The sequence below is a fragment of the Phyllostomus discolor genome, chromosome 2 (genome assembly GCF_004126475.2).
Source record: "Phyllostomus discolor isolate MPI-MPIP mPhyDis1 chromosome 2, mPhyDis1.pri.v3, whole genome shotgun sequence".
NCBI lineage: Eukaryota > Metazoa > Chordata > Mammalia > Chiroptera > Phyllostomidae > Phyllostomus > Phyllostomus discolor.
This window is the reverse complement of record NC_040904.2, coordinates 99,321,499-99,334,079: the sequence shown is the minus strand read 5'-3', so window position 1 is coordinate 99,334,079 and position 12,581 is coordinate 99,321,499. Positions and strand designations below refer to the sequence as shown.

At 34.2% G+C, this 12,581-nt stretch overlaps 1 protein-coding gene across 3 annotated transcripts in view; it reads left to right on the top strand.

Moving 5' to 3' along the window:
* Positions 1–12,581, top strand: part of GSK3B (glycogen synthase kinase 3 beta) — a 225,783-nt gene that overhangs the window by 192,238 nt on the left and 20,964 nt on the right. For 2 of the 3 annotated variants that reach the window (XM_028504612.2, XM_036018141.1), the window contains 2 exons: positions 2,779–2,817; positions 5,270–5,456. In XM_028504612.2, the coding sequence (XP_028360413.1) occupies positions 2,779–2,817; positions 5,270–5,456 (226 nt within the window). The remainder of the gene's footprint in view (positions 1–2,778; positions 2,818–5,269; positions 5,457–12,581) is intronic. The other variant, XM_028504613.2, reaches the window with a different exon arrangement.

Here is a 12,581-nt window from a genome sequence, read left to right as displayed (position 1 = left end):
ATATGTGTTCAAAGGTGTTTCACATGCTGTAGGTATTATAAGACAGGTCTCCAGCAAGAGTGATGGGGGGGAAATGGAAGCCTCCTAAAAGGTGATAGAAGGACCTAGGAAAGTGGGCTCTTGAAGGAAGATTTGGATTTTGTTAGGTGTATATAGGTTAGAATTGTTGTAGCCTACAAGGTGTGAATGAAAAGGAAATATTCCTGTAGTCTTAGGAAGATCATATAACTATTTCATGAACAATGAGTGATTAAATTGGATAAGTGGACATTTAGTAATTCACAATTCATACTATTTCACCAGTTGATGTTAGAGGGAGAAATTACATTGCATAGTTAAATACTGATATCAAAACATGCATAATATTTCTTACATGTAGTAGAATGTGGGAAAACTCAATATGCTTTTTAATTAGCACAGAGAAATTTATTGAATGTTTGGCTAAGGAAAGGGTATTTGTGTTTCTTGAGCACTTAAGTAGACTTCAGGTTTTTTTCTTAGTTAACTTGGTTAATCATCATAATTAACTAATCAAAAATATCCATGGCAATCTCACTTTTAATCCTTATTTCAGTATACAAATTGCAAATAATTTTAAATGATTAATAGATTATTTGAGAGTCAGTACCTGGCATTGCTCTTTAGGAATGTTCAAGGTTGATCAGTTTTTAACATTGGGTGCTTGTGTATTTTGTGTATAACCAGTGAAACATTGTCTGTTTATACATTTATCACAATGAAAACTGGGGAGCAGTAGCTGTTTGAAACAGGCACAGCACTTGTCCTGTGTTCTTCCTATATTAATTATTGCCGGTAGGCATTTTTACATTGCTCTGGTCAGCTGGTTAATGCAGTAGAATTCTTGAGAGCTGATGCTCTGCGAATTGACCATAGGCCTTGGTAAAGTATATATGACTGTTTATAAATGGTAATTTTAAAGGGCTAAAGATTCAGTCATAACAGTTAGCTCCACGTTGAAATTTGATATTTGAAAGCAAAAGTCTGTTGTAGGACATATAAGGGAAAATTGCTTCTATCATTTTTTGAGTTACCCAAATGCAAATTTGTTTTGAATAATTCTTTATTGAAGGACTCATTTGCATTTAATATCACAGAGACTTTCTTTTTGAAAAACTTAATTTTTTCCGTTACTTTCTTCTATGGACTAGAATTTGTGATGAGAGTTTGTTTCAATTTAAGAAAATGTTGCTGCACAGGTGAGGTAGTAGTTGAATCACTTGAAAGTTCATGTCAGTGTTTTGATTCTTTTCATTTTTTTCTTTTACTTTTCTTTCTTTTGATTATTTATTTATTTATTTATTTGCTTTGTTCTGTTTTGTTTTATTTATTTACTTCTGTTTTTAGTTTTACAGGAGTGTTTTGGGCTCTTCATGGCCTTGCTAACATACTTGGCTGGCCATATTTAGTCTGCGCACTAATTGTTAGTTGGCCCAGTTGAGTCTTACTTTGTGATCAGTTTTTTTGGTCTGGTTTTCTATTTGTCCACCTGGTTGTGCTTTAGTTCATGAGAGATTTCTATTCTGATGGGCCGGATTTTAATCCGTGTACTAAATTTTAGTCTGCAGACTAAAAGTAATCCGCGGATTATTTATTTTTGCAAAATATTTAATTCCCCCACTGGAAACTATCCTAAAAGAATGTTAAATTCTCTCAGAATAGCCAAGGGAATTCACAGCTACTGGTGAGTTCTGCCATTGTTTGTTCTCAATGCCTAGACATAATAGACCCTCCTACCTCCCTTGCATATTTGGCTCCGTTGTGCCTAGGTGTTGGTGTACATCACTATGCATGTCACCTATAACTGTGATAGTCCCTTAGTTGTATTGTTTATATTGTATATATTTTTGTTTAGCTTTTGGTGGGTGAATTGGGCATATTTGCAGATGGAACTGTGTTGGATTTATAGTGCTCAAAGATGCAGGATTTTTTTTCAGTGATTTTTTCCAAAAAGGAAAGAATGTTCTATATTTTCCTAAGTAATGGGTGCAAGGGTATGAGGGGGCAAAGCCCACAATAGAAAATATAAGTTTATACCCGCACTCCTGAGGTGATATGTCTATTTTCTGAAGAGTCCTAAGAAAATGAGAATGTCAGCAAATATCTTTTAGCAGGGAAGTCAATCCAAAATGGAGAATAATCCGCGGTGGCCTGATCCTTCTTAGCTCACACAAATTGAAAATATCTGGCTTGAAATCTATAGTAATATAAATTAAATATATTTATTACTTTCCTCTCATACTAATAATTTAGCAGAAAAATGTTTATACTGTGTAACTGGAATATGTTAATAGAGAAAAATTAGCATATTGGGAACTCACATCTTTAAAAAGCTGTCTTAAATGCCCCCTTCCAGCCATCAATGGACGATGAATCCAGGTCATAGAAGACCAAACACTTTACTTTGGGAACTTTACTTCTAGATTTCATTTTGATTTTAACTTTTTTTGGTTTTGTATTTTTTTAATAAATGCACTGGCATTGGAACATAATAAACTAAAATTAAAATGTTTCTTTACTGTGCCTCACCATTGCGCAATCAAACATTTTTTTGCATACACTGTGGAGAAATAATTTTTAAAACTTGGACTTGCTACTGTGGAGACTGATGTTTAAAGTTTATAACTGTATAAACATTTTCTATGTCCCTCCCCACACCATGGATTTCTTATAACATTGGATATATTTTTCCTTGCTGGACTATTCTCTTTTGGATTGACTTCCCCTGTTTGGATTATTTCACTGCATTATCATCTTTAGGATTCGTCAGGAACAGGACATTTCACCTCAGGAGTGCGGGTATGTACTTAAATTTTTTTTCCCAAAATTCCAGGGCAGGTCTATAAAACTAGGGGGAAAACTTTTTGAAAGGCTAGACAGCACTCATTCTTAAAATATAACAGTAAAAACAATGTAGGTAGCTCTGATTTCTGACTTCATTCACTCTCTGGTACAGGTTTTGCTTGTGGTATATTTAGATTGTCAGTCTTCTCAGGGATTTATTGACATCTGGACTGAAGTTTAGGAATTGTGGGGGTTAAAAATTGTTTTTACAAGAATAAATATTGACAAAGGTCCACAAAACCATAGGTTATGAATATTAAGCAATTAAAATGAGTAAATAATGAAGCAGCAGCAGAAATATCTTTATTAAAAGTCAAATTTTAGTAGTTTACTTTTCTTCAGACACAAAGATAATTGAGAAGAACTGTGTTCTGGTTTGGCCTATAGTTTTTGGGAGTTGCATGCTACCACACCCTGTATTACGGTCAGAAATCTGAACTTTAGGAAACACTGGATTTTGACCTCACATAAGTTTCCACTTAACCTTTATCTATAAGGTACTAAATCAAAGCTTTTCTCATCAAGAATCTTTTAAAAGGCTTAAAGTAAAAATGCATACTTTTTTTAAAGGGAGTTTAAGTCTTGATTTTAATGTAGGTTCTTGGAATGAATTCTTTGTTGTTTTTGTTTTTAACTCTTTGATTCCATGAATTAGGTCCCTGGCAAAATAGGCTAACATGTGTCATAGTGCTAATATGGATGGTCACTCATAGCCTATAAGTTACTAAAAGGATATGGATGACTTCTTTAAATAATCAGAGATAAGTTTACAATACTGGTTTATTAATAGCTTTATACAATCTTTTAACATAACATAAAATTTTTAAATTTAAACTACAGTCACTGTCTAGCTACTCTACATTCAAATCTTAGCAGGAGATATTTATTTCTACTTTTAATTCTATTTAGGTGCCTCCCATGTTGGCACACAAGCAATTTTTTTTTACTGGCTGGCAAAATAAATCCATATGCTCTCAAATAAATGCAAACTGTACTCAAGGATAAAATATGTCAGTAGTGCTTAATATTTTCAATAAAAATTTCTGTTTTCCTACTATTTTCTTTTACGTGTTAGTTTGATAACGGACCTGGCTAGGGAACATGAGAGGAAAAGATGGTGAAGAATAGTGGAAGATCTAAATGTTGCAAATAATACATAAAGCTAGGTTTTCTTGACTGAGGCAAGTCAGATCACTGAAAAGAATAAAAGGTAAAGCAGTTTTTGACCTTATAGAGAGTTAACGAGTTCTCCTACCTTCAGTTTAAGTGATGAATACCCAGATTTATATGAGCCATTCTCAGGAAACCTTAACCTCCCAGGCTCCTTCATGCCTTGTCACAATCTACATGTCCTTTCCTCACTTGTGGGTCTTTTTCCCTCCCTCAATGCACATGTGCTTCTTTTTATATGTCTGTCTATCTCCACCACCACTGCTACTACAACCACACCATCTCTTTGATTCTGTGTTCTTCCTATCAAGAGATACATCTTTTTTCTTTTTTTAGTTTCAAAGGCTTTCTGTCCATCTGCTTATGTTTATTTCTATTTCCCCTTCTGCTTTTATTCTTTGTCCATAATTTAGAACAAAGTATATTTTCATAGTTTTATGTATTGATTAGGGATTTTAAAACATACACAAATAGAAAACTTTCTACTCCGTTAAGCAAATTAACTTTTTTTTTTTTTGCATTTTGCTTCACTATAGCCTTCATTCAGTTGACTTTTGTGAGTTAATGGCTCTAATGAAAACTATATTTCTCTCTTTCTGATTAAAACCCGAGAGTATTCATACAAATAAGTATAATCTGGCCATGTTCATGATAAACAGCTACTTGAGAAAACAATTTTGGACATTTTGTCAAATTCTGGGTATTCAAGAATTTCTTCAAATAATGATAGGTTCTGTTTATTGAAAAGATAGAGTAAATAGCTTTTCTTTTTGAAAAGATATTGGTTGCCAAATTGGAACAGTGATGTCCATTATCAACAGTTTTTCTGTTAAAAATCACACAAAAGAAGCAAATTTTTATCTTTTGCCACCACAGTCAAAACTTAAAATTTTTGTTTATATTCTTCTTGTGTTGGCCCCAAGAATCCATCCTTTCTCTTGTGCCTGTCATATTTTGTGTGCATGTTTGATTGTTCTGCTTTATGATTAGCATATATAGATTTTCTCCCATTTCCCCTAGTTTTTTCTCTGAGCTTTTCTCATCTAGTCTTTAATTAACAGTTAGTTCATCCCAGTGTAGTGAATCATATACAGTTAACTCTTTTCATCCTAGAAGGTGTCTTTCACAAATGCAACCATGTTTTTGTACATTGTGGGAATTAACTCAGTACTCAGAGGATAAATTGCTAAGATTCTTTAAAAATATTAACTGTTCCTTTCCTTGTTTTGTACTGCAGGTCTTCCGACCCCGAACTCCACCAGAGGCAATTGCACTGTGTAGCCGTCTGCTCGAGTACACACCAACTGCCCGATTGACACCACTGGAAGCTTGTGCACATTCATTTTTTGATGAATTACGGGACCCAAATGTCAAACTACCAAATGGGCGAGACACACCTGCACTCTTCAACTTCACCACTCAAGGTAATTTCAAATAATTGGCATTTTTACTATTTCTGAGAAAACTACACATGGATATGAAGTGACATTGTCTATTAAAGTCTTGTAAGACAAAAATGAATATAGTAAGTACTTATGCAGGTGAGAAAGATCCTTTCTAACCACTTACTAGGCCACTACTTGTGTGGTTTTGAACAAAATAGTGGTAGGTAAAATGTTTCAAATGGGCATAACTTCTCTAATTTTTAGCAGATTATTATAAGTCTTGGCATAAGAGAAATTATCAAGATTTCACTAATAAGATTTATGACTTATGTACAATTTAACCTTCAGGTTTGTATCTGAAACTTAGAACATAAAATTTCTGGCTTCCCAAGAATTTATATCAAATTTTTTAAACCTAGAAATAAATTGGTGGTTGTATTTCTGTAAGTTCAGCTATCTTACAAACAGGAGAACTGGAGTGGTATAACTCTTAAAATTTAATATAAGTAATATAGATACAGAAATTCCCATCCTCTCTGGGCTTTGGCACCATTGCTACTGCCGAGAAAGCATTAAAAGGAAAACCGAGTTTGCACATTGCTGCTTTCTAAAATTCTGGGATGGTCATTATTCCTTCACCACTTTTGTGTTCAGTACTCTTTTTTCTCTCTGATTAAGACTTTAAGTGATTCATTTAATCAACCACACTGCCTCTAATGATGTGATTTTCTTCAAAACTGAATGTTAAAAAGTACAACTTCCCACAGGTAAAATAAGCAAAAAACAGGGCAGGGGAAAATGGTGGAGGGAAAATGGAGACAACTGTACCAAAAAAAATTGTTTAAGTTAAAAACAAAAGCAATAAATAGTTGATTGCTTGACTGATTAGTCAGCTTTGTCAAGTCAAAAATGCAGAAAGGAGGCAGAGAGCTTTCTATGACCAAGATATAGATATATTTTCTTAATTCTAAGGTGAATTTTTAGCCCATATTTAAATTGAATGTGGAGAAATACATTATTTAAACTGTGGGTTTGGAAGACCTAAGTTGCTGGTAAAATAGACTTGGATGATTCTGTATTCTATCATCTTAGGCTGTCAGTATAACATAACTACTATAATGCTGATGTAGTCTTAAACTATACATTCATAAAATAAAAATGATCAGAAATCATTTGGAATGTTGTGTTGGGTCCTGGCTATGCCATTTTAAGAAGAATATTAATGAATGGCAAGTAGAGTGTACAAAGAGGCATAATTGAATATAATGCCTGGAAAAATGAAGACTTAAGGGACTCCCAAAAGCTGTCTAAAAATACTTCAAAGACTGTTTTGTAAAAAAGGGGGTAGATATATTTTTTTAAACAGTAGAAGAATTTGTTTTCAAATATTGATCTCTCTATTAGGAAAAATCTGGATAGTGCCAAATAATGTAGATAAGGTTACTTCAATTTGGCAGCTTATATTAGGAGACTCTTCTTGGCCTCTTATAGAGCAAAGATTCTGTAATTCCATGTCATACAAATTTTAGAACTATTAAGAAAATAAATTTTAGCCCTAGCTGTGTAGCTCAGTTGGTTAGAGCATCATCCCAATATGCCAAGATTGTGGGTTCAATATCAGGAACTGCAAACTCAGGAAACATACAAGAATCAACCAGTTAATACATAGATAAGTGGAACAACAACTCTTTTTTTTTTACAGTTGTATTACAGTTGTATTTTTTTTACAGTGTATTATAATTGTTCTATTTCATTGTCAGTTACTGTTGTTAAGTTCTTACTGTGCCTTATTTATAAATTAAATTGCATCATGGGTATGTATGTATAGGAAAAATATATGTTGGGTTCAGTACTGTCCTGAGTTTCAGGCATCCACTGTGGGTCTTAGAACATATCCCTGTGGATAAAGAGGGACTACTGTAATTACATTTGATTCATCATTCCCTTCATATAAATGGAGTCCTGTAATATATTACCTGTTGTGTCTGGCTTCTTTTAGTTAGTATGGTAAATGTATCATGTGAACATGATTATGAAGAGTAAAAACTTGAATAATATAATGTTAAAGTAAAAAGCTTAAAACAATGATAACTGCAATTTGATGTTTGTTACTTTGTCACAAGTAATTAGCCATAGATGGTAATTAGTATTACTTTCATATAGTCAAAAGAAGTATTTCTGTGATCAACTAAAGGACAAGGAGAGCTGAACAGATAGGAGACAGAAAACTTTGAGAACCTTCTGACATCCTGGATCCACAACCTAGGAGACTATCAGACATTTCATTTTTTTGGCACTGGGCTTCAGTTTTCTAGGACCCCTTGACTGACAGTATTATCTGCATCCAGACATTGGAAACTGGACTATACCTTTGGCACATCCCCTTTCCTCCGATCATTGGATTTCAAAGGTTGGACATAGCTGAATCAAGCCTTAGAAAGCAGGTAGAATCAGGAAATCCCAAAAGGAATCAGTTTTTCTTTTTATTTACCAATTTCTTATATATTCCAAGGCTGGAATACATGGGAAATAGGTGTTTTTGTATGGTTAGAGGTGTGTCTCCAATTAATTCCACCAGAAACATTCCCCATCCCAATTTCATTGACATGAAATTTTACCAAGTGAAATTATTTCAATGAGTATTGTGGGCATAGGACACGACAGTGGTTGGTCAGTAAAAAGTATTAACTATTTAAATTAATATGATTTAGTTTGAAGAGTTTACTTCTATACCACTTAGCTGGGTTATCTGAGAGAAAGGTAGCTTTGAAGACAAATAAGGAAGAAGAGTGGATTATTGGCTAGGCCAGAAGAGGGAAGAACTGCTTAAACGAGAGTAAAAATAGGATATTTGGGGCAACCAGAGAGCAACAAGTAAACTCATGCAGATGTGGATGACTTGGACTTCAGGGATAAAAGTCTCTGGATATGAGGAAAGCAGATAGTGAAACAGGAAAGATGATCCAGAAAGCAAGTTTTTAAAAAAGCACAGGAAAAGGAAGAGTAAGAAACACAAAAGGATCAGAGAAACAGATTTTTTAGATTTTTAACAGAGTGTAGGAATGTGTCACAGAATAGAAAGTGATGCAAACAGGATTGAGAACAAGTTGAGGATAGGCAACAAAAGCAAGTTCTAGAAGCCCAGTTCATCAAAGGGTTATACTTTTTCATTTGAAAGCAGTAGACTACTTATTTATGTAACTCATTATATATGATGATTAGCAGGTGCTATGATCTTTGTAGCAATGAATTTTAAAACAGTTTTCCTGCTATAAAATAGTGATTCACATAAATACTGCCAGTGCACCTGAAGTGATAAAGTTTCTTCTTATACTATTCTCTAATTGCTATAAACCTTGATTTAGGGCTTTTTGGTTTGTAGACTATCTTATTATAATTTACAGTAGCAAGGATAAATTTACATAAGATAGGAACTCTTGATTTATATGTAGGATATGAATCAAATCATAGAAGAATAATCTAGAAGAGTAAATTTTCTAGGTAAGCAAGCTGTATTCTAGGTATTGAAATGTTAAACCAATGAAAATTCATTGCAGGAAGAGCTTGAGAAAAGTCATGAGTGCACTAAAAGGGGGCACGTAAGTTTTAGTTTAGGCGACTAGAGTAATAATAAATAATGTTGTCTATACTCAAGATTTTAAGGTCTAAATTATCAGTTATTTATGAGAATTAATTGTCATTTTTCCATGAGATTATTTAGTTCACTCTGTTGCTTTGGTCATGCTACTGAGAAAAATGTGGAATGATACAGGAACAAACAAGAAAAAACTAATACCTTGACTTAAAGTTCTGTGTGTAGTTTGGACAGACACATTTCCAGGAAGACCAGAACACTGGTAATTTATGATAAATAACCAAGGCAATAAAAATACGCTGTATTTGTTGGGTTGCAACCTCCTCAGGAGTTTCCCAGATGTAATAGAAACCAAGATCAAAGAAAAAGGCAGACATTCCAGATTCATAGCTGGCAGGTTAAATAAACAAGAGAAGTTACAGGCTTGTCGTGGGTGGCAAACAAGCAGATCTCAGTACCTGCCTGCCTAATCTTAAGAGGTTTTATAGCGGTCCTAACTAGGTTTAGTCATGTACCTAGGGAGCTTTAACTGGGGCCAGTCATGTACTCAGTCCAGATAGTCTCAACTCCTTATTTCTATCTCAAAGCTGTATCTTTGGAGCAGCTTCTGGGAACAGAAAAACCAAACAGCTTACATTCCAAGGCACAAGGAAGGGAGTAGATGAGAATCCTCCAGTTGCTTGGGTTCAGCTCAAGGATCCAACTTCTGGTCATGTCTTCTTTCTGATCTTCCCCAACAAGTACTGCATATGAAAATTAGTTCCCATTCTGCCTTGGACCTTGGCCAAGGTATTATCTCAAAGTTTCCTCATTTAAAAAAAATAAGGTAGTGTAGGAGTAAAGGAATATTCAGGAATACTTTCAACTACAAAATTCTGATTATAAAAATGAACTGACTCCAGAAAGAAAAGAAAAGTAGGAAATAAAGCTAAAAACATAGACCATGCTAGGGTGAGATATGTAAAATTATGATATAAAGTGGACACAGAAAAACACAGACTGATTCCCCCTGAATTCAAAATATTAGCAGTTTTATTTTTAAATGCTCAAAAAGTTAATATTAGTAGGATAAAAAGAACTCATTGTAATGCTTCACTTATTCAACTTCATCAAGAGTGAAATTCTGAGTATAACATTTTTAGGTTATAAAGCTAATTCTTTCTAATCACCAGAATTTTTAAAATACTAACATTTTTCCAGGTATAACTTTTAAAATATATCACCACTGTAGATGTAGAGCACCAAACACATTCAGACATTTTTAGGTGACTGGTATAAGTTGTGATGTTCCCTTGGGCACTTCTAAGATAATCATGTTGTCCTCTTGTGAAACACTGCCAGTATCACCAAGAAGCAGGAGTAAGCCTTGTAATTATTTGTTTACTGTTTGTCTGATCTTCTAATTAGTATTTAATTTTCTGAATGAGTATAGAAGATATAGTCAACATTTGGAACTTGGCCAGGGATTTTCCTAGGCACTTTAAGAGAGGAACGAAGCAGTAATGAGGAGGTTACTTGTTTATCTAAAAAAAATTCAGTAATGGGTGAGATCAAGATGCATCAACTTAGTATTTGAATTACAGTTCAAAAAGGTACACAAGTGAAATGAGCACACCATTGTTAAATCATTTAAACCTTTTTGAAGGGGGAGAAAGAAAAGCTTAAGTGGTAGACAACCACTGTAAATTTTAACATATACATAAAAAGACTGATACACACAAAAAGAATCCACCTTTTTTAGTGTCTCCTTTCTAAAGGAGATCTTTATTTGGGGTTTCTTCAGGTTGAGCTCCCTCAAAGTTAACATAGATTCCCTTCTATGTATTTTATTATAGCACTGTAAGAGTAGACCTAGTCAGCAAAGGGGTTATTTCTTTCCTCTGGTTAACACATTGATTGTTGCTCTCAAATTTATCTTCAGCTTTCAAACTACACAGGTATAAGTAACATATATCCTCCCCAGTCCAGGAAAAAAAAAAACTAGGAAAGTTTCTTACCTTCTTCTTTTTATCATTAATTTTGGGAATCTTATATTTGGAAGAATAGATATTTTAGATTAAGGGAAACTTCAGGTGTTGTCAGGTGGTTAGGTATCATTAAGTTTAGTGTTTTTTATGGAAATTTTTATTCTGTAGTGTGCAGTATAAACAGCAGTACAGCAAAATGTAGTTAAATGAATTTGGTTAACCTTTTGGTGATCGATATCTATGTTGGTTGTTTTATAAATACATATTTTTTTCATTTATTTTGCTTTTCTTTAAATTATGTGCATGTATTAAAGTGTTTAGTTATGGAGCATACAATGATTGATACACCACCAAAACATTCTTAATATTTCCTAATAAACTACTAAGTGGTTTTCTGATGAATAGTTTCATAGCATGTTCAATTGTTTGAAGAAATCTTTATCATACGTTAATTTTTCTACAACCTTCTGGAACCAATGGCCAATGTTGTTTTGAATCATGTCTCTGAGGTAACAGTCTGTCTCTTATTCTTCCCAAGAATTCTGCTTCTTCTCCAAAGCTAGCCCTATATCAATATTATGGACCTTTCTACTCTGAATCCTAGCATACATATTTAGTAAATGAGTACTATATTACTTTTTATTTTTAATCTCTTCTATACCCCCTATTTTCTGTATTTAAGAATACATTCACTCTCCTGATCTTGAAAGCTTCTACTGCTATCTTGTTTCTGTCCTCCAGAATGTCATCCTTTTTTATATTCTTTCACTGCAATTTGTGTCCATACTCATTGCCTCAGTTTTCTTACTATTTATTGCTATAGATAGACAGGGAGCTTGAGAGTAGATACTAATTATTACAAGTGAAAAACAAACACAAACATCTCATACTCGTTGTGACAGCCCCACAGAAGTGCCCATAATCTGTCCCAACAAAAGAGACAGACTTGCAGTATAGAGAACAGGACTATAACAAGAATACAAGAGGGCTTCCTCATTCACAGAGACAAAGGCTATGGCACTTAACCAGGTGTCTGAAGTAGGGAAGAGCTAAAAGATGGAAAGCAGTAGACCTTAAGAATGCCTATAATTAAAGAAGAGAAGAGGACAGCAGGTAGAGGTTGGAGGGATATAGAACTATGAGTGATTGTCCAGTTTAGAATTCCTTGACCTTTAGGATGTTTGGTTCAAAAAAGTTCGCAGAAATATCCCCCACTCCTCCCAGAAAGGCCATTTACTGGCAACTCTAGGTTAAAAACCTAGTCTTTCTGATTGTTTTGTGGACTTGACTTATATTCTCCCCATTTGTCTTTGGATGTGGCAGAACCTCCAGGATTTCATAGCTTCTCCTTTTTGTGCCTCTGATTTTCTTCACTTTTCCCCTTCTTTCCCTTCGTTAGTTACTACTGTTTCCCTTCCAAAGACCAAATGACTGTTAACTACCCAGGGAAAAATGGTTGCACTTTCTCCCCCTGCCCAACCCCCCTGCTCTGTGTGTGTATATACCCTTTCCCAGGATAAGACACAAACCACCATGACTTCGGAACTAGGCATACAGATACACAGAAAGATAGGTGATTGGGTAAAAGAGAGTTAAGAAATG